General features: G+C 54.4%; 1 protein-coding gene across 1 annotated transcript in view; it reads left to right on the plus strand.

Annotated features, from left to right (window-relative positions):
- The first annotated feature begins 509 nt into the window (after positions 1-509).
- The window catches only part of LOC149997509 (F-box/WD repeat-containing protein 10-like), a 35,043-nt gene continuing 14,494 nt past the window's right edge, over positions 510-21,058 (plus strand). Inside the window, 8 exon segments of the mRNA XM_090257482.1 lie at positions 510-683; positions 3,600-3,707; positions 4,910-5,027; positions 5,619-5,690; positions 7,534-7,710; positions 8,829-9,026; positions 9,118-9,320; positions 17,119-17,278. Of these exon segments, the coding sequence (XP_090113608.1) occupies positions 510-683; positions 3,600-3,707; positions 4,910-5,027; positions 5,619-5,690; positions 7,534-7,710; positions 8,829-9,026; positions 9,118-9,320; positions 17,119-17,278 (1,210 nt within the window).

The raw sequence follows: 21,058 nt of genomic DNA on the forward strand, positions 1-21,058 counted from the left end.
TTTGGCATCAGCACCTGGGAGACTGTGCTCTACTTTTTTGTCCCCTCAAGTCATACAACATGACATAATGTAAGAGGAGAAAGTCGGCCATCACAGGGACGCAGATCCTTACCGTTTGTGCTCCTCTTCCTTGATTTCTCCAGCTCCCAGCTTCCTCCTTTCCCAGAAAGCCCACAAGGATTCCTCCTTCTTAACAGCCTGCACCGCGCCTTCATTTCCAACCTCCTGTTCTCTATGCAGCCCTCAGAGAGGAGAGCTAGGGAGCTGGGGTGGTGTCCATGGGGATCACCCCGCTGTCAGAGGCTGGCCTGGCGCCCGCACCGACTGCCCCAGGGATTGGTAGGCTGGTGGTCTTCTGAGTTGTTGCCGTGTGCCCAGCAGAGGCAGGGCCCCTGGGGGTGGAGGCTGAGAGGGACACCACGGTAGAGGCCACCGTGCTGGTGGTGGTGGTGCCCAGCCCTTGGCTGGAAGCATGGGAGCTCTGCTTGGGTGCAGGTCCGTGGGTGGGCATGACGGCGGGCGCAGCAGCGCCTCCCAGCGTAGGCTTTTTCCCAGCCCTGGCGCCAGGGGTCGTGACCAGGGTGCCCTGGCGGGTGCGCTTCCGGGTGTTGTGTCCGGAGCTTCCCGCAGGGCGCTGGGTGGCCGTGCCAGACGGGCCTGGAGCCGATGACGAGGCGGCCAAGGCAGGCCTGGGGCCGGCGTGCGTTCCCGGGGGGGCCTGGGCGATGCTGCCCAGGGCTGGCTGGCCTACAGTGGAGACTGGGGCCTGGGCTGGGCCTGAGGCTGCCCGTTTTATGCCTCGAGAGCTGGGTGGAGCCCCCGAAGGAAGTGCATAGGGAGCGGGGCTGGTGTCCATGGGGGTCACCCCGCTGTCAGAGGCTGGCCTGGGAGGTGGGCTGGTGTCCATGGGGGTCACCCCGCTGTCAGAGGCTGGCCTGGGAGGTGGGCTGGTGTCCATGGGGGTCACCCCGCTGTCAGAGGCTGGCCTGGGAGGTGGGCTGGTGTCCATGGGGGTCACCCCGTTGTCAGAGGCTGGCCTGGGAGGTGGGCTGGTGTCCACGGGAATCACCCCGCTGTCAGAGGCTGGCCTGGCAGCCAAGCCTGCAGATGTGCAGGCCGAGGGGCTGGCGCTCAGCACAGAGGTGACTGGAGCACCGGCGGACACAGGGGCACTGAGGGCAGGCACAGGCTGCGGGCAGGAAGGCACAGGCTCTGGAGCCCCCCAGCCCGAGAGGGCCCACGCCTCACCAAGCAGAGCCCTGAGGATCCGCCACCGCGCTTCTCGGTCTCTGTCCAAATCTTCTGGGGTCACCCTGTACCCGGGGTCGGGACCTGGTGGCAGGCTTAGAGGGGGCCCTCGCCTGCGCGGGAGCAGGCAGACCTTCCTTTTGCGGCGCCTGGAGGGTGCTGTGTCCCCTCTGGTGGCACCCCGGCCCTGCTCAGGCTGGCTCAGCCTCCGTGGCAGGGCGGCAGCTGAGGAGGGAGCCCCAGGGCGCTGCTGCCTCAGCGTCTTCCCGGCCCTCTGGGGCAGCCCGGCGTGGCAAGGGGCGGCACGCCTCCCCCTCTCCACCGGAGGGCAGCCTCGGGTGGAGCTATAGGAGCTGGTGATGGGGTTCCTCTTCCTGCAAAGGGAGGGGGAGCCCCTCACGGAGGCCTGGGCCTTACCGCGCCTTCCGTCTTCCCGGCCCTGCACCTGGAGGGTGCCCTGCAGGGGCCCAGGCCTGAGCACCGAGGCACGGAGGCCTCCCTGGGCCCCCGAGAGCCTGCAGGTAGGCGGGGCTCCCTCACAGCCCTCAGCCTCACTCTCTGGCACAGTGGGCTCCCCCCCCTCCTCACCTACCTCCTCCCCGTGCCCCCCACAGGCCCACTGGTAAAGGGACCTCAGGATCCCGAGCAAACGCCACAGGCTCTGGGGGATCCTCACACAGACACTCACGAAGGCTGCAACACCGCATGTGAGCAGGTGCTGGCGGGCTGGCCCTGCAGGAGGTGGAGGAGCAGGGACAACTGGGTGCCGCTGGCGGACCAAGGGAAACTGGCCACCTGGGGGAGCTCTGAGCTGGCCCCCTGGTCCCCAGGGCGGGGGGTGGGGGCAGAGTGCACTCAGGCAGTTGCCCATTGGGCGCGTCTGGGAGCTCTGTCCGGGAGCACAGAAACCGTCCTCAGCAGCCAGAGAGAGCTCGCCAAGAAGTATCCGTTGGGCTGTTGCCTGGATACACTTGGAACTCCCCGGAGGGGGGGGGGGGAGGGGGAGGGGGGCCACGTGGAGGGCCGGCAGGAGGAAGGCGCGCGCTCCAGCTTGCCCAGATTCTGTGGGAAGGGCGCGCCCAGACGCCTCTGGAGGTCAGTTCGGGGCTTCCCCATCTCGGGCTGGGGGAGGGGCAGGCGCACGCGAACGGCTTCTGCCAATTACGCAGCCACTGATCCTGCACCGGCCGCCCAGGCCCTCCTGTTACAGAAACAGGAGAGTCCAAAAACAAACCGCAGAGTTTGCAGCTGGGAGATAGGGAGCAGGAAGCAGCTTTCAGGATGCCCTTGCATGCCTGGAGCTAGTGGCTGGATACATTGTTGCAAAGATCCGCTTTACTTCCAAGACTCAGGGAGATGGGAGGGATCTTGGACTGTGGGCTGGTGTGGAAGAAGCAGACAGAGCCTAGGGAAGAAGCGGACAGAGCCTACTAGGGTTCTGTGAATGGTCAGGACGGTTTGCAACACCCATGGCCTGAGAGGACGAAGGGAGAGAGAGGAGGCAGGGAGGAAGAGAGGAGCTGCAGACATTTTGGGCTGGCTCTGGCTCTAGGAGGCTCACTCTAAGGCTCTCTCTGGCCCTCACGCCCTCACTCTCTGGCTCTTGTGGGCTCCCTCCATCTGGCTTGGAGAAGGGATCTCCAGGCTGCTTTAAGAAGAGGCTCTTGCCAGACTGCTTTGAGAAGAAGAGATCCATGCGATTTGCAGGAAGAAGGCAGTTTCCAAGGAGGCTGAGAATCCAGGCGGTCCTGCATTGAGAGCTGGAGGGCACCACAGCACAGAAAGGGCCTCCCCAGTCAGAACTGAGTGATTGGCAGCTGCTGGTAAAGCTGAACTGTGCCTGGGAAGTAGGGAAACGGTGTTTCTGACTTCCGTAAGACTGGCCAAGTCTGGGAGGGGGAGGCAGGACTTTGTGTAAATAAACAATTCTTTTCCTTTTCACCAAACTCTGGTATTCAGAGTTGTAATTCTGGCGGCGGGCAATCGGACCCCTAACTAAACAGCCCGAGTGCAGGGAGGCAGCGGGCCCAGGAGGCCGCGTCCATGGGCCCGCGACGGCCGGCGGCAGGGACCGCGCGCTCTGTGAGGGCGCGGGGCGCGGGGCCGAGGTGCCCGGGCGCGCGGTGCATCGGAGCACCGTGGTGCGAGGGAAGGCCCGGCCCGCATCCCGGCGCTTGCGGAGCCACCCTGCGTACGCGGCCCGACTCTGAGGCGGCGGCCGGCCGGGGCATGCCGGGGAGCCCGTGCTGAGCCCGGCCTCCGTCTCCCGAGCCCGCCGTGGATGATGTCGCTGCCCCTCCCTCCGCGGGCCGTCGGGCCTCGCCGCCGCGCCGACCTTGTCGGCGGCCAAGGAGAACCCGTGCAGGAAAGTCCAGGCCAACATCTTCAACAAGAGCAAGTGTCAGAACTGCTTCAAGCCGCGCGAGTCGCATCTGCTCAACGACGAGGACCTGACGCAGGTGAGCGGGCGGGGGGTCCCAGGGCTGCCCCAGAGACGGAGAGCCAGGCCCCGCGCAGTGCAGCCGCCGTCCCGGGCGTCCCCTTCGGGCTGGAAGTTCCCGGGCGCGGGACACCCCGCTGAGGGTCTGGAGGGGCCGGCTGAGGCGGGCAGAGCGCCTCGCCCGGGGTGCCGGCGACCCCCCCCCCCCCCGCCGGTCCCGACGCCCGTGAGACCATAGTTCTGCTGTGGACAAGCGAGCGGACGTTGCCTTGTGCCCGAGGCGGGCGGAGGTGGGGGTGCATCTGAAGGAAATGGAAAAGGAACAGAAAAAATGTGCGTGAGTCCTTGGGGGAGGGGGCGGGGGGAGGGCGAGAAGTGTATTGATAGACTCGGGACAAAGGGAAGATGCTCGAGCGTGCCGAGAAATAACATCCTTTCCCGTTCCCGTAGCCCTGCCGTGTGATTCGTGCTTCTTGGGTGACTCAGCAACGCCTGGTTTTTCTTAGTAGGAACAAGGCGCTTTAGGAGGTCTTGCTGCCTCACGGCACCCCCACCCCCCGAGTCTGACTTAGGGCCGCACTTAGACTTGTCCCCCAGCGGGCCCGGGGTGTCCCTCGTGTCAGACCCAGCCTGCCCTTGCTCCGCGTCATCGCCCCTGTCGGGGATTGCAGAGCTGAGGGGTCCTGAGGTCTAGGGGGAGGGCCTTGCTCTTGAACTTCACCTGGGGCTCCTCTTCTGCGCTTGGGGCCCAGCTCTCCAGTCACTTTCGAGGACTGAGGAGCCTGTGGGTCCTGGGGAGAGTCGTTCCCTTCCTGCTCTATCCGCCAGGCGAGGGCTTTAGGGGAGGCCAGTAGCTCCCAAACGTGCATCAGAGTCGCAGCCTTGAGGAATACAGAGCCCTGGGCCGACACCTGGGGCGACGTGGGACATGGGGCGTTTGTGTTGGTGGCAGCTCCCCAAGAAGTGGGGCTGGGCTGTCGACCCCACTGGCCTTCGGGAGCCAGTGTCCTGGAGTCTCTGGACCCTGGGAGGGCTTTGGCACATGCTGATTTCTTGGGTTTCCTGATGCAGCCCCGTCTGTGTCCCCGTGGGGTGTGTCCTTGCCCTCTGCCCTGCCTGCATCCTCTTCAGAGATTTTTCTGCCACACCCCTGAATCAGCCCAGGGAGCTCCTTTCACATTCCGGGGAGTGTGGGGGCTGGTTTAGCCGCTGCTGTTCCAGAAGAACCCCTTCGAAGGAAGCCGCTGCTTTCAGGTGCACCCGCCTGGCTGTCTCGAGTGCTCCTTGAGTGCCCACAGGGCCGCGCGCGTTCACGGGGCTGAGGAGAGTGGAGGGTTGGGTGGAGGGCTCACGGCCTGGGACTTCGTGCCTCCCTCTGAGGTCAGGTTCCCACTGGCCAGGAAAAGACTCCTTTCATCTAAAACCAAAAAAATTGGAAACCAAAAAACCCAAAACAGAACTGCGTCACCAGACACTGACCGCTGCAAAGTCACAGGGTTGTTAGGACCAAAGGGCCAGGTCCTCTCGGGAAGGCGGAGCTGCTTCCTGGTTAGGTGTTCGGGGCTGCGGGTAGGGTTTGCAAGGGAGATTCCCTCTTCTTGGCTGGATGCCTTTTTCTGAGAAGCAGTGGTGTGGTGATGAGGGTCCTGGGCCTGCAGTCAGGACACCTTGCTTCTAGTCTTGGGTGTCACTCGCAGCTGCGTGACCTTGAACAGTCCCTTTGCCTCTGTATTGTTCATTTCTTTTTCTGTACATTGGGACTAGAGATCCCTGACTTACGTCACTCACCAGGCTGTTGTGAAAAGCAAGGGCTGATAACTTATCAGACTTTTTGTACAGTAAAAAAAGAATCACCTACAGAATAGTAAACTTGGATTTAGGAAATTCATTCCTGAGCTTGGCAAGCATTGTTCATATATATATATTTTAGAGGGAGGGTTGATCCACTGTTCCGCTGATGTCATCAGAGTCCTGTTTCAGAGAAAGCAGAACAACATTTCAGGTGAACAGGCCGCAGGGGGAGCCAGGGGAACCCGAGACCAGGGAGCCAGACTTCAAGACCTGTAAAGGGCCCAGAGGTGTGGACAAACCAGGTAGATGGGGACTTTCCAGAAAGCAGGGAAGAGTTCTTTGTCTTGACACCCGATTCTGTTTACTGAAGGACAGATTGCTGAATGTGACTTCCTTCTAGAAAACTGTCAAATGACAAATGCAGAAGTGTGTATAGAACTTTTAACTGTCAAGCATTTAAAATGGATTTTTGTATCCTTTTGGCCCGGAAATGGCTGGTCTGTGTCTATTACTTAAGGCTGGTGTGGTTCATGATCAGTGGGCTAGAGACTGGACTGGCCTTGGAAGCGACATAAGGGGAGAGCTACTGAATTGCCTTGCCCTTCACCTTGCACTGTGCAGAAACCAGGCCAACAGGCCAAAACTTAGGGCTTCCCTGCCCCTTCCCCCTTCATTCTGCCATATTCCTTGCTTGCACATAACATCCAGCCTTGAAGTGGAGCTTATCCAAGGCTGGAGAAAGCAAAAGGGCCAAATAAGGCGAACACCCTAGCTCTCCAATTTTAGCTCGTGTTCCGAATCCTCAGGAGGGCCTATGAAATCCCAGGTGGCTGGGCTTTCTCGGGCCCCCTGACTTAGCAGGCCTGACAAGTGGCATCTCTAACAAGTTCCCAGCTGACACTGAGGTTGCTGGTTGGCACTTCACTTTGAGAGCCATTGATCTAGGCTGTTGGTGAGAAGATCTCGGAAATGTTTGGCCAGCTCAATCAGGGATGCAAAAAGACGAGGAAGGAGGCAAGAGATAGGAGATTCCTCAGGGGCCCGGGAGTGGAAGGTCCAGTGTGGGGAGGCACAGGTTTGGGAGGACGGGCAGGAGAAGGCTGGGAGGGAGTGTCAGATGGAGGAGTTTCAGAGTCAGAGGTCTCCAAGGCTGAGAATTCTGAATGTCTGTGAGACCTGATTTGCAGTGGTAGTTGTAGACTAATGGAATCCCAAACAACTTTAAAGCTAGATGACCTGCAGGGCAATTGGATCCCGATGTATGCCACTTGGCTTCCTTGGTGCATTAAGGAAGTAAAAGAAAGATAATCTGGAATGAAGAAATGGTGAAGAAAAAAATCAGAGAGTCCTACAAATAGATGAGAGGTCAATCAGGTGAGCTCCTTAATGTTGTAGATGAGGAAGCCAAAGTTCATGGAATCTGAGTGACTTGAACAAGGTCACTCAGCAAGGGGGTTGGAAACCAGGACTCGCCTCCTGAGCATCCCCCATAGTGCAGTGCTGCCCCTCACCCCATGCGGGACAGACCACAGCAGGCCTGGCTTTCACAGGCCTGGCTTTCACGCACATGTGTTGTTCTGTGGGTCTCTGTCAAAGGCTTTCGTCGTTCTCCACAGGAATCAGCTACTGCTTTAGAGTCGAGTCCAGTTACAGGTTGTGCAACCTTCTCCTTTCCTAGGGAAGCATCTCTCTTAAAACCCTGAATTTTCTGTTTTGTCTGAAGGATAGATATGCACATCAATGAAGAAAATGAAGCCAGAGTTTCAGAGGAGCAGACCCTCTTCCAGCTCTCGCCCACAGCGCTCTCACGCTCTTTCCTGCATGTAGAGCACCAATAAACTGCGTCGTAGGTGGGCTGGTAAAATCTAATTAGGGGCTTTCTGTGATTCTCGCATAGAAATTCAGGAGCCCCAAATGAAAATAGACATAACTGGTCTGGCCCATTTTGTGCAGAATTAAAAGAAGCAAGTAGAAATGAAACCATTTACCTCTGTTCGTTCTCCTCCACACACCTGTTTAAAGAACAACCTTGTCTTGACCTTTTGCTTTTTCAGGGCTTGATCAAGACTCCAATCATGTGTTCTTCTTCCCTGAAAAAGACTACAACCACCAGTTTGATACGTCACATGTTAACTGGGCATCCAGAACCAAGAACACATCCTTCCCTTTGTCCAGGGACTCAGGAAGAGAAAGATTGCTTGAAAAGCTTGTGGGGGAAGCAGCTCATACTGGTAAGTCAGGCTGCAGTGGGAAAGCCAGAAGCTATGGGACTGGAAGTCCCAATGGAGCCGGAGGGACTGAGAGAGCAGGAGGAGGCTCTGGGGAGGACAGATTCGGAGAATTAACATTAATTTTTCACCTGTGTTGGACTCGCTGCTATTTGGTCCCTCATATAATCACACATCCAGAAAGGGAAGAAGCAAGGATAAAATCACTTAGGATGACCCAAAAGCCCATGTTTTCACCTCCCCACCTTGGTTCCTCTGAGAGACCCCCTGAAAACAGAGATCGGAAAGGAAGCTGTGGTCAAGGGCTTCCTTGGACGTCTCCCTCTGTCCCAGGCCACAGTCCCTTCCTAGCCCCTGACCTGTGGCGGTGGGCACCTCTAGAATTCAACCGATTCTTTTTGAAAAACTCCGTGGTTACTTTGGCAGCATTGGATTCCTTGAGGAGGAAATAAGAGCAATGGGGAATTTGAACCCTGACCTCAAGGCCATCCCAAGTTGGTTTTCAAAGCAAGACATGTACTTGAAATAGCAACAGGAGACACAACCCATAGGTTCAAAAACATTTTTTCTACAGGAAATGTCAAATTTCAGAAGTAGATAGGACAGTATAATAAGCATTCATATAACTATCACCTAGCTTCAGTAATTAACAGAAAAGCAAAGAGTGTCACGTGATAGTTCAGATTTCTAATTTCTCTTGAAAGCTCGGATGGTCTGGGAGGCTGAGCCCCACAATCTCCCACGGCAATGGTTAGCTGCCGCTGAGCAGCAACTGGTCCCGCTGTCCTGTACTGCTCACACCACCCACCTCCCTGTTCTTACGTCAAACATTCCTCTTTTTAAAAATTGTTTCAGATACTTTCTTGTTGGAGTGATCTGAAGGAAATTCCAGACACCCTGGCATTTCACTTGCACAGGACAGGCTTTGAGGCTACAGACATATCCTTGAGCTGGGAAGGCTGCGAAGTACTTGTAGTTTGGTTAGGGGGTTTCTGTTTTCATTTTGGCAGAAAAGAATGACAAAATCCAGCAGCCTAAGAGCAGACCCTTGTGAGCTCTCCTGGCCTGGAGTTACCGCAGGCACGACCCACCTGTGCACCTTTCTCTGGCTTTATTCTCAGAGAGACAATGGAAGAGTTCGCTCCAGTGCATTTCTGAGCTGAATAGGCTGTTTTCTGGGAAAGCAAACGTGTCCAAGAGAGGGTGCACCCCCTCCAATCTGTTGGTTGACCTGGATGCTGTCAGAGACCTGTCTGGGGTCAGCAAATACCGGGACTTCATCCGTCACCTGCCCATCCACCTCTCCAAGTATATTCTGAGTATGCTGGGTTGTACTGGGGGATTTCTTAAGTGCCCCCCACCATTGCAACCCAGTGTGGAGGTTCCCATGTTTATATATATTTTTTTCAGGTATGCTTGATAAAAGCAGCCTGAACCGATGCGCCTCTGTGAGCCAGCACTGGGCTGCATTGGCACAGCAAGTCAAGATGGACCTGTCGGTGCACTCACTCATTCAGAGCCAGACCGCCTGGAGCCCCACTTCCTCCCAGAGGCCGGCCTGGCTGTGCGCCGTTCAGCCCACTCAGGAGACCCTTCGTGGCCTCCTACTCCCTGTTTGTTGCTTTGTAGCTTTCAACAGTCACCTCCTTTTGGTGTGAACTTCCCATTAGTCACCATTTGCTATACCATTGTCAGCGCACCCAGCAGGGACAACATGTACGGAAACGTCTTAGGAAGAGAAAGGCCGAGGCTGGAGAGTCCTCACAAAGCAGGGACTCCACCCCCTGCCCCCACCCCGAGAGCTGCATTGTGGTTTATGAAATCAGAACGCCATGAGAATGTTTTAGGTCAGCCTGACATAGGACATGGATGTCTGTAAGACCACAAAGTCTGTTCTTAGGTCAAATGCAATTTTCCCTGGTAGTAGCCATTTCTGGCATTTTTATTTGTGTTTCTTATCTGAAGCTTAACTCAAATTATGGACTTTTGGTAGCTGGGACTTTCCCAGCAGAGACAGATGAGAGGAGAGGGGGAGGGGCAAGTGTTGTGAGGCCGGTCCCGCTCTGGAAAGCTGGAAATTGCTCGCCATGTCTTTCCGGTCTCGCTCCCAATTTCTGGCATCGTTATCCCCTTAGGCCAGTCTACACACCTACTGGCCTGCCTGGCCAGGCCCGGGCCTTCCTCGGCCAGAGCTCACCCATCTTTCGGGTCTTGCCAAGCACCAGTTTCCCCTCCTCTTGGAGAGTAGGAACCAAGAGCAGCCATTTTCTGTTTTTGTTTTTGTTTTCCCCCTCAGGGGTCCTACACAAGGGGAACAGATCCTCATTACGCCAACAAGCTTTTTATCCCAGTTCCTAAAATGAGACTATGGAAAGCACATGCGTGTGAGAAATCAGAAATGGAAACTGAGAACAAAGGTGGGTTGTGATGGCACTGGGGGCAAGTCACTGTGAGTGGCACGCTCTCATTGGCTATTGAAGGCTGGAGTCCAGGCTCAGTCCCCACACAAGGGTATAGGACACGGGAGGATATAGGACACAGCGTGTGGATATAGGATACTGGAGGTGACGTTCCTTAAGGGAGACCAGAGTTCTGTGCTATCTGCTCTTAACTAGGTCACTTCCTTTTATTTTGTCTTAAATGCCTCACCCATTGAATGGGTGGGTTGATTTGGTTTGTCCTTACTTCAAAGCCCATGGCCCTGTCCTACGTCCATGGCACCAAGCCACCTGGTGCAGGGCTCAGAGCCAGGAGCACGTGAGCGATATAGCTGGGCTTTTCCTCCACACCCATCACTCCCTGCATCTGGAGGCTGCCAGAGCTGCAGCTCTGGGACCAGAGGCCAGGAGAGGAGGGCAGGGCCGGTCCAGAATGTCCAGCGCCCAGGATGAATTAAGCTTTCTCACCTTTCACTTCCAGATTTGTTCAGACTCTAGGCTGAAAGGGGAGAGTTACTCAACCGCAGATCTCCCCACCGAATCTTATGCAATAATGAAGAATAGGTGGAAAACTCTGAACTCTATGTTCTGCCTATCCAGTCATGGTTCATTCCTAAAACCATTAGGTTTCTGCTCCCTCTGCTTTGCCTAAGGGCCTTTTATTTTGAAACTATGCAGTGGGCCTCAAAAGAATGCTTAATGAAGGGTGGTCATATTGCAGCTTCCCATAAAAAACTGTGCAGTAGAAATTATAATTTGAGAAATAGAAGCATCCAGAGACACCATCTAGTTCATCTGTCTGTAGAGGCCAGACAGGTCCCACGAATGAGGGAGGCGGTGGTATGAGCAGTAAAGGACGATGGGACCACGATGAATTTGAGGGTTCACTTCCCAGCTGAAGGGGCCAGTTGCTACTCAGCTGCCACTAATTATTGCCATGGGGGATTGTGGAGCTCAGCCCCCGAGACCATCTGAGCTTTCAAGTTAGAAATCTGGATCATCACGCGACTGATTAAAAACATAGAAGAAAAATTACATGGGCAAAAGAAAACATTTGTTTACCACATGGAACCTGGAATTTTTTTTTATCTTTGAGTTGGCCCATTCACTCATTTTATAGATAAAGAAGCTGAGGCACAGAGAGTTTCAGGTTCCTAGCCAGTGATGACCTGCTCTTTCCAATCCTGTTGCCCTGTTAAGTACAGTGAAACTAATACAGTTCTTCCTTAGGTGATGTAGCTATAATCCCCCGGCAAAAAAGGACTCCTGAGACCGTGTTTAATATTTTAGAAATGTATAGTTTGAGAACAGAGAGAGAACAGGTAACACAGCATGGAGACCAGAAGAGAACATGTGAAAGAGCAAGACTAAGCAGTCAAGGGGGCTGCTAGGAAAAGGTGGGGGTCAGTGCTTCTGAGCGGTGCTCATGGCAGTGGGCACTGAGCTCAAACAGTGTGCCAGGCAAGGCACCAAGGGCTTTGTATACATTCTGCACTTGATCTTCGCCATAGATAGCATTGCTCCCAGTTCATGGGTGTGGAAACGAAGGCCATGATGTTAGAAAATTTACCCAAGTTCTCGTAGCTGGTCAATGGCAGAGCTGGAATTTGAACTCAGGTCTTGTTCCTCTCAGTGACTCTACCATGGTGCTTCTAGGCTCTCAAAACTGAATTGATTTTTGCAGCATTATCAGGAGTGTGTAGAGGACACTTCCCCTTATGATTTTTGGGTATACTGACCAAAAAACTTATGCAAAATGTATGTGCACAAAATCCTTCTTTTTGAAATATCTGTATTTTTATCATAATTTTAAAAGTAATATACTGTTGGTGGGGGGAAAAAAACCCACCAAATGCCAGAAAATGTATAGAGAAAAACAAAGACCTATAATCTTGTCATCTAGAGATAACCACCATTAATATTGGTGTCTATTCTAGAATTGTTTGCATACATAAAAATATTTTTTAAATAGAAATGGAGTTACGCTCTACATATTTCTGTAACTCACTCCAGCAAAATACTGCGGGTATGTTTCCATGTTAAATATGAAAATGGTATTTATGGTAACTGCATAGCATGACATCATTTGGATTTGTCATAAGAAGACCCTTTAATAATAAACTTTCCGCCGTACTTTAGGCCCAGACCTTCACTCTTCATTCATAAGGTTTGTGGAGAGCATTTCTATTTTATTTTTGGCTCTGAATGGTACTAACAAATTGCATCTTGACCAGTTCTTACGGGGAAGACAGAGCAGAGAAGGGAAAGGCAAAGTTGAGTTTTTACGACTAGTATGGTGGTAAGTACTCTTTAGAAGAGATGATGACTGGTTGAACTCAAGATGTGACAGATGGCAATGAGGACAAAATTACTCCTCATATTTAGAGTGACCATACATCCCATTTGACTGAAACATTCTCATTTTATTTGGTGATCCTGGAGTAATTAATAATAGTGACCCCTTTTGCAATCAAAATGTTTGAACAATAAATTGTCATCCTGTTCACATGTTATCTATTTGCTAATAATCTTATGACTGGGACATTAGTTCAACTCACCCTATTTTATTGGGCTACGAGCTCACTGAGGGCAAGGTCCATATCCTCCTCACCTTTGTATTTCCCATGGTTCCTATTAGCACAGGACTTTGACCCTGACATATGCTCACTGGATGCTGGTTAAAGAAAAAGAGAGAAACAGTGGAATATGCCGGGGTATAGGGCTTCCCAGCTGTGTTCCTCTGAGGTTTTCCATGAAAAAATTCTCTGTAGTCAAATAAGTTTGAGAAGATGGTCGAGTTACAGGTGTTCAGAGTCGCCCCCGAACTGGGGGAAGGGAGGTGCTCTCGGTGTCCGAGTGGGCGGAGGGGCGTGAGGAAAGTCCCACGGTGGCCGCAGAGGGACGACGCTACGGCTGCCACGCTGGGCCAAACGTCGCCGGCCGCCGGGCGCCGCAGCCCCTTACCCTTCGGGGTAGGTGGGGACGCATGAGGCACTGGGCCCCGCAGCCAGCGCGCAGTCGGCACCACGCGGCCGCCCTGCTCCTGGAGCCCCGAGGGACAGGGGGGCCCGCAGGCCGGGACGCCGGCGCGGAGAGGGCACCGGGTGAGCGAGCGGGCGGGCGGGGGGGTCGCCCTGGGCGTCTCCAGGACCACGGGCGGGGCTCGGGGGGCTTCCCGGGGATTCCGGCGGGTCGGCTCCGCCCTCGCGGTCGCCAGTTTCCCCGGAGGCAAACGGGCAAAGCCTCCCTGTTCCCGCGACGCGCTGAGCCTGGACTCGGTGCCGCCTGCGCGGCCGAGCGCCCTGGCGACAAGGAGCCTGGGATCCCGGGCCGGGCGGTGGGATGGAGCTGCCCCGGGGTCGGCACCGCGCGCCGCGGCCTCGTCCACCTGCCTCGACCTCCAAGCTCGTGGCATCGATGCCTTTCGCACCGGGAGCTGCTTGCTTCCGGGCCGAGTCGAGATCGGAGGTTGGCCGCGTCCCCGCAGCGTGCAGGGAATGAGGAGCGGCTGTCGAGTGACCCTCGAGACGAGGACACCGACTGCCTGAGTGCCGTTCCTGGAGGTGGCGGGCTGAGACCGAGGTGGAGCCCGGATGGAGCAGCTCCGGGTCCGGGCAGCTGCCGTTAGGCCAGGTCTTGGTCAAACCCTGCGGGAAGGGCTGCGCCTGCGGGGCGGAGGAGGGGTGGACGCTCGGCCTCCCACGCCCCCGCCTCTGGGAGGCCATTTGCTCTCACAGCGGTCGGAGAGGGAGCTTGGAGAAAGAAACCCGCCTTCTGATGCGGGGCAGATGCCTGGCAGCGTTTCCCGGTGACCTGTAGCCAACCTCGCTGCTCCGCCCTGACACGTCCTGCCCTTGCAGCCGCCTGTCCCCACCCCGGCGTGGCGAGCTCTCAGCGGTGGTTCCTGGGTAAAGCTGCGGGGCCACTAGTGCGGCTCTCCTGCGGCCCAGCCCATGGGCCCCGTGCCCTGCGGTGCCGCGCCAGCCTGCCAGGCACGGTGGCTCCTTGGCCTAGGGCGCCCGCCTCCCACCGCACCCCTGGGAGCAGGACAGCGGGGACCCCAGTTTTGCAGGGCTGTCTAGTTGCCAGCAGTTGGGTGTCCGTTTGCTGGAGCGAACTGCTCTGTGTGCGCCCTGTGGGCAGCCCCCCACCCTGGTCCCCTGGTGGGATGCCGCGGGAGGGCTTTTGTTCACCCTGGATAAGGGCCAGGCATGGTACCCAGGTCAAAGCGAGGCCCGTGGGAAGGTGAGGTTGGCCAGGGCTCCTGGTGGCCCTCCGTGGTTTCAGCATTGACTGCCACTGGGGGACCCCCAACCGCCATCCTGGCCCTTTTTCCCGGTGGATTCGCTCTTTTGGTTTCCACGTGATGGTGGGTCCCTTTGGAGCTCGTGGCAGAACCGGCATCCTAGGCTTGGTGTCCCTGCCGTCTGGGGCTGCGATGTCCCGCGCGGGAACGTGCCCGGGCTGCTTCCCTCACACTCGCGCGGGCTGACCTCGCTCCTCTGCTTGTCGCTCTCCCGCAGGCCCACGCCTCCCCCGGGGCTCAGCGGCAGGCCGCGCTCTTCTGCCTGCAGTACGTGGGCGTGCGCGTGCTGCTGCTGCTGCTGGGCCGCCGGGGCGTGGACTTCCGCCTGCTCAACGAGCTGCTGGTCCACGGCATCCACGTGACCATGCTGCTGGTCGGCGGCCTGGGCTGGTGCTTCATGGTGTTCGTGGACATGTGAGCGCTGCCGCGCGCGGGGCCGGGCCCTCCTCGGCGCGGGGCGGGTCGGGGCCCTGGCGCGCTGCGCCCCGCACACGCGTGCGGCCGGGAGAGGGGCCGGCTGGGACTTCTGGGCGGGGGCGCTGCGTCCTCTCCCCACCGGCTTTCCCCTCTGGCCGCTCTGCGCGCGCTCAGGGGCGCTGTCCCCGTGGCGCCGTCCCCGTGGTTCCGGGCTGTATTCGGAGAGCCTGTGTCGCTGTCCGTTCTCCAGGACACTGGCGGCGTGTGCTGCCCGGGAGCCAGCACCCCGGTCCCTGCCCTAGGGAAGCGTCCACCTCCACTCACCACACTGCCACTAAGCTGTTCATGCCGCCCTGGGCCCCCGGGCCTGGCACAGCCCGCAGGCCCTCATCCGCCCGGCACCCTGAGACATGCAGGGGTCTGGAGTCCCAGGCCAATCTCCAGGGTCACCTTGGTTTGCGCAGGTGCAGTCCGCGGGGAGTCACAGGCTCAGCGGGGTCTTGCCCCGGGCAGGTCCGGCGTCGTCCTGGACAGGTCTGAGTGGGGGTTTCTGCAGAGGCATCTCAGTCCCCTGCTCTTTCTTTGAGGGAACACCCAGAGTTGCAACCTGCATGTCTGGAGCAGAGGTCAGAGGTCGCGGGGTGTGCTTGGAGTGTACACCACGAAACCGGCCAACACTGTGTTTAAAAGCACCTCTCAGAGCCGAGGGTGCGGCCCAGGGCAGGATCTCTCCTCGAGGGGCTCAGCTGCTCCTTTGTCCCCGCCTTTGTGCTGTTGGCCTGGAAAGCAAAAATGAATGTGGCCCAGGGGCTGCTCTGGGTCACAGGGGACACACTGCAGGGGCCCAACGTCTTGTCCAGACCCCTCACTCTGACTTTCTGCATCAGGGGGGACGGGGTGGCCATGTGGTTTAGTGGCACCGCGGGCCTCCTTAGCAAGTGAGAGGGCGCTCCCAGTAACTGTGCTGGGACAGGACAGAGGGCCGATGAGGCTTCACCCCGAGTTACCCCACACCCCTAGGCGTGGGCGGTAGCCCCGTTGACCCTGTCTGCCCAGGCAGGCCAGTGGCCCAGGGGGGCTTTCAGGACTGTCAGGTGCCACTGGAAGAAAACCCAAATCAGGTAGAGAAAGCAGAAACCACTTGGCTGTAACTATGCCCTTCAGTTTGTTTGTAGTCAGACTCCTGAGACATCGTTAAACACACTGGGAAGGCCACAGCACATAAGACATTCAAACAATATACTACTATTAATTATTATTACATATTGTTATTAATCATATATTATGTGCCAAATCTACCAATAAGTCTACGAGGTAAGTACCATTATTATTGCCAGTTTACAAATGAGAGAACTGTGGTACAGAGTGGTTCAGTAACTTATCCGAGATCACACAACTAGTCAGCGCTGGGCCTGGGACTGGATCTTGGGCAGCCCGGCTCCAGAGCCCACTATTTAAACCTTGTGCTTTGCCCTGTCACAGAAGCATCTGGCTGAAGTGGAAATCTGTAATAATGATAGCTGAGACCCCAGGCATGCTTGTTTATTAAACACACAGTGTGACTTACACATGTTTCCATGTACCTCTTAGATATGTTTCAGAAATATACATAAAATATTTTGGATCTAAGTGGCTGTGGTAAATTGTTATGTTGTTCTAGGTTAAAGACCAGCTCTATCACTGAATCAATGCCATGAATTCTAGGCCTGGTGGTCACTCCAGGGACCCTTCTACCTAATGCCAACAAACATTTATCAAGCATTTTCTATATGTTGGTCACTGTTCTAAGGTTATATGCCTTGATGCAGGGTCTCTCAACTTCAGTACTATTGACACTTAGGGCTGGAATATTCTTTCTTTGGAGACAGCCTTGTACATTGTAGAATGTTTAACAGCATCCTTGAACTCTACAGACTAGATACCAGAAGCACCTTTCTCACTGCTTGTGACGACCAAAAATGTCTTCAGATGGTGTCAAATGTTCCCTGGGGGTGGAACTCACCCTGGGTTGCCAGTCACTGCATTTGTGTATTTAATTCTTCACAAAAATCCTATGTGGTAACTTCTGTTTTATCAACGAGGAAATGGAGCTTACACAGAAATTAAATAACTTCCCCTAAGTTACACCTAATAGGTACTAAAAGTGAGATTCAAATCCAGGCCTCTTAGCTTAACCAGGTAACTTTTCTGCCTTCCAACTGCTTTTTAATTTACAAGAACTCTATATGGTATGGCCCTTTGGGCCCTCAGAAAATCTCAAAAACATTTCTTTGGCCTAATTCCTGCAGATACTGGGATCTCAAAAGTGGGGCTTGCCTACGAATCTTCAGTGGCCACCAGGGGACAGTCACTTGCATGGATTTATATAAGAACAGGCTTGTATCTGGAGCAAGAGATTGCCAGGTGAAAGGTGAGAAAGAAGTGCCCCAAACTTTCTGAGAAGTTTCCACAAATCCATGGGTTGCCAAAATACATATTTTGCTCATTTCTATAGGCAGTCATATTTACTCTTCTATTCATCCATCCACCCACGCATATATCTATTGATCCGTTGCTTTGACAACTATTGGTTGACTACTCACAGTATACTAGACACCGTTGCTAGGTGTTATGGGAAAAAATGAGTATAATATGGCTCTTTAATATGGCTTTTTATTTGCTCAAGAGACTCATAATCTCCTAAATGAAAATAGATATATAGATATATAATGGGGGATATAATAAATGTGAATAATAACAACTGCCATTTATTGAGTACTAACTCTGTGACTGGGATAGGTGCTTTATATGTATTATCTTATTTAACTGTCACAAGAACTCAGAGAGAAAAACCACTTACCCTAAATTAAAGCTGCTAAGGGGTAGAGTGGGATTTGAACCCAGGGCTGTCTGCTTCTAAGTCGTATGCTTCTAACCAACATGCAGAATTCTAAGGGACCACCAAAGTGAGAGCAAGAGGGAAGGCACCACAGACAGGATACTATATGAGTGTGGTTTTGAGGATAAGCTGTTTTACAGGTGGAGGGAGAGTGGAGGACATTCCAAGCAGGAGGAACAGCACAGTAAATTCACAGATGGTTGAAGCAAACTATGCATTCGGGGAGTTTCCCCTTGCTTGGTACAGCGACTGTGGTGTTGAAGATAAGGCTGCTACGTTTGTTTGCAGCCAGATTATCAAGGGCCTTCTGCATCGTGGTAGGAAATTGCACTTTATCCTATAGGACATGGGAGGCTCTATGTGCATTTTAGGCTGAGTATTGACATGATCTAGTGTGCATTTGAGAGAGTAGCGATAGTGTGGAAGAAGGATTTGGAGAGCAGTGAGTCGGAGACAGGGGACAAGTTAAGACACTACTCAGCCTAGAGACCTGTGGTGTTTTTATACTGACACCACTGGGGGCCAGGCGAGGGCGAAGAAACTCAGGTCGATGCGAGTTTACATTAGGGGGCATAGGCTCCCTGAAGGGAGATTTCTAGGGAGAGCTGGCAGGACTTCACCACCAATGTGATACGAAAAGTGAGAAGGATGGAAGGGCAAATGATGAGGCCAGACTTTTAAACTCAGGCCATGGGGGATCTGGAAGTCCCGTTAATGTCAGTAGGAACTAAGGCGGACTAGGAGGTTGGGTGAGGGACGGAGGGAGAGGTGACAGCATCAGTTTTGGACACGGTGAGTGCGGTAGGCAGAATAACGGCTAACCAGAGACCTGCACGTCATAACCCGGGGGAGCTATGACTGTGCTGCCTTGCATGGCAAGAGGGACTTTGCAAACATGATTAAGTTAAGGAATTAAAAATGGAGAAATTATTCTGGGTTTTCAATGAGTACCCATGTTAGTTACATGGATCCTTAAAAACAAACTTTCCTGTCTGTGACCAAAAGGGGATGTGGCTGCCTTGGCTGGTGTGGCTCAGTGGGTTGAGTGTTGTCCCGCAAACTGAAAGGTCGCCTGTTTGATTCCCAGTCAGGGCACATGCCTGGGTTACAGGCCAGGTCCCCGGTTGGGGGCATGTGAGAGGCAGCCGGTCGATGTTTCTCTCACACATTCAGGTTTTTCTCCCCCTCTTTCTCCCTCCCTTCCTCTCTCTCTAAAAATAAATAAATAAAACCTGAAAAAAAGGAGATGTGACTATGGAAGGATGGTCAGAGAGCTGCAACGTTGCTGACCTGGAGATGAAGGGAGGGCGACATGAGCCAGGAAGTGCGGGCGACCCATAGAAAGTGGAGAAGGCAAGGATACCGCTTCCTCTCCCAGAGTCTCCATAAATGAGCACAGCCCCGCTGACACCTTGATTTTAGCCTTTTGTGGTCATGCCAGATTTCTGTAAAACACAACATTTGTGTTGTTCCCAGTATCTAAGCTTGTGGGAATTTGTTACAGCAGCAATAGAAAGCTAATAAGTGGAGCATGGGATTCCCGAGGTGACCCAGGTGAGAAGTGCCGTGGGAAGGCGCATGCGTGGCTGTTCCGGTCCAGAGCTCCGGATACGTCGACTTGGTGGTTACCAGTTATAAGGAAAGATGGCAGCCCCTGTTATGGCTGAGGTTTCCTGTGCAGGTCGGGAGGAAAGACTGGAGGGAAGAGAAGCAAGGGGTCCAGGAAAGCCCAGCATGTTGCGGTAGATGCAGGCAGAAGACGTGGGCGAGGGAGAACGCAGCGGCGTTACGTCTGCAAGCACTCACACCTGCCTGCAATACTCCCTGCTTTTTTGCCCTCCTCGGCCTGAATGAAAGGCTCCTTGCCATCACTGCTTTGAGGATGAAAGGGTGCGGGTCAGACGGTGGAAGGGCAGCAAAGCCTCCAGCTTGGGAGAGCCTTGTGGGATCCCAGGCAGGGCCGTAACAGGACACGGGGAGTTAGGTGCTCACCTTGGGTGTAAAACTTAAGGGGGCACCAAAAAGAAACCAACTCCTCAGTAATCAAGATACATACTTTAATGCAGTATTTGAAAGGTCAAAATTAATGCACGTGATGAAAAATATCAAAATCTCTCTCTCTTACCCTAACCCTGGCCCTGGCCAGCAACCTGCCTGCTTCTCCTGGGTTCTTCCTACCTGCCTGGGTTACCAAAATAGAGGGAGAAAGAGACCATTGGAAATCTGAAGGGTAACTCTCCACTTTTTAAATTCTTTAAACCAGGGCACTTTACCAATGAATATTTTAATTCCTCTTTCACCTTTTACATCTCTAATTTGATAAAAGGGCAATATATATGTAAAAAAAAAAAAAAAAAAAAAAACCAACGTACTCAGGTAAAGTTAATCTGGTGTCCATGGATGAGTGCATGGCCCCTGGATCCCTGGGTTCAAATCCCAGCTTAATCTGCCAACCACCTGTGTGATCTCGAGCAGGTTGCTGAACCTCTCCCTGCCTCAGTTTCCTCATCTGTAGAGGGGGAAGAATAACAGCGCTTGTCTTGTGAAGATGACCTAACACACGTCTAGCACTTTGAATGAGGCCTGGCGCATGGCTAGGCCTATACACCTATCAGCTGTGGTTATTCTGTCTTAGGTCGTGCGTGCTGCTGCGCGGGAGGTACTTTGGGGGCTGATGAAGCCGACTTTAATGCTCTCATGCCTGAATTCGTGGCACCCACTTTCAATTTCTGCCCATAAGCTCTATTCTCCCACCCACCCATTTACTCTCACATTCACCCTCCTGGCAGCACCTGAGGCCAGGGGTCCCCAGCCCTGTGTTGGGAACCGGGCCACACAGCCGGCGGTGAGTGATGAGTGAGAGAGCGGAGCTTCGCTTGCATTACCGCCTGAACTCCGCCTCCTGTCTCGCCACAGGCCCCCAACCCCAGTCCCTGGAAAAACTGTCTTCCGTGAAACTGATACCTGGTGCCAAAGAGGTTGGGGACCGCTGCCCTAGGCTGCTGCTCTAGCACCATCTACGTAGAAGCAGCAGTAAACCTGCCCCCAGCTGTGACAATCTCTCCATTAGTAAAATCCAAGTCAGAGTCAGAAATATTTAAAAATGTCAATGAAAATAGCTTTCTTTTCTCTGGGGGATAGAAGGTGTGGCTCAGGAGCACAGCATTTGGGAAGAATGCTCCTGACACCACAGAACACGTGTCACCATTTTCCTGACATGGCCACAGCCGGCATCTTTCAGGCTTGAGAAGGAATCTCATTGGGGATGAGCTGTCCAGCACTTGGACCCCAAGGCTAAGTTCCCGGGTTAGA

The sequence above is a fragment of the Furipterus horrens genome, unplaced genomic scaffold (genome assembly GCF_987537825.1).
Source record: "Furipterus horrens unplaced genomic scaffold, mFurHor1.1.pri manual_scaffold_11, whole genome shotgun sequence".
NCBI lineage: Eukaryota > Metazoa > Chordata > Mammalia > Chiroptera > Furipteridae > Furipterus > Furipterus horrens.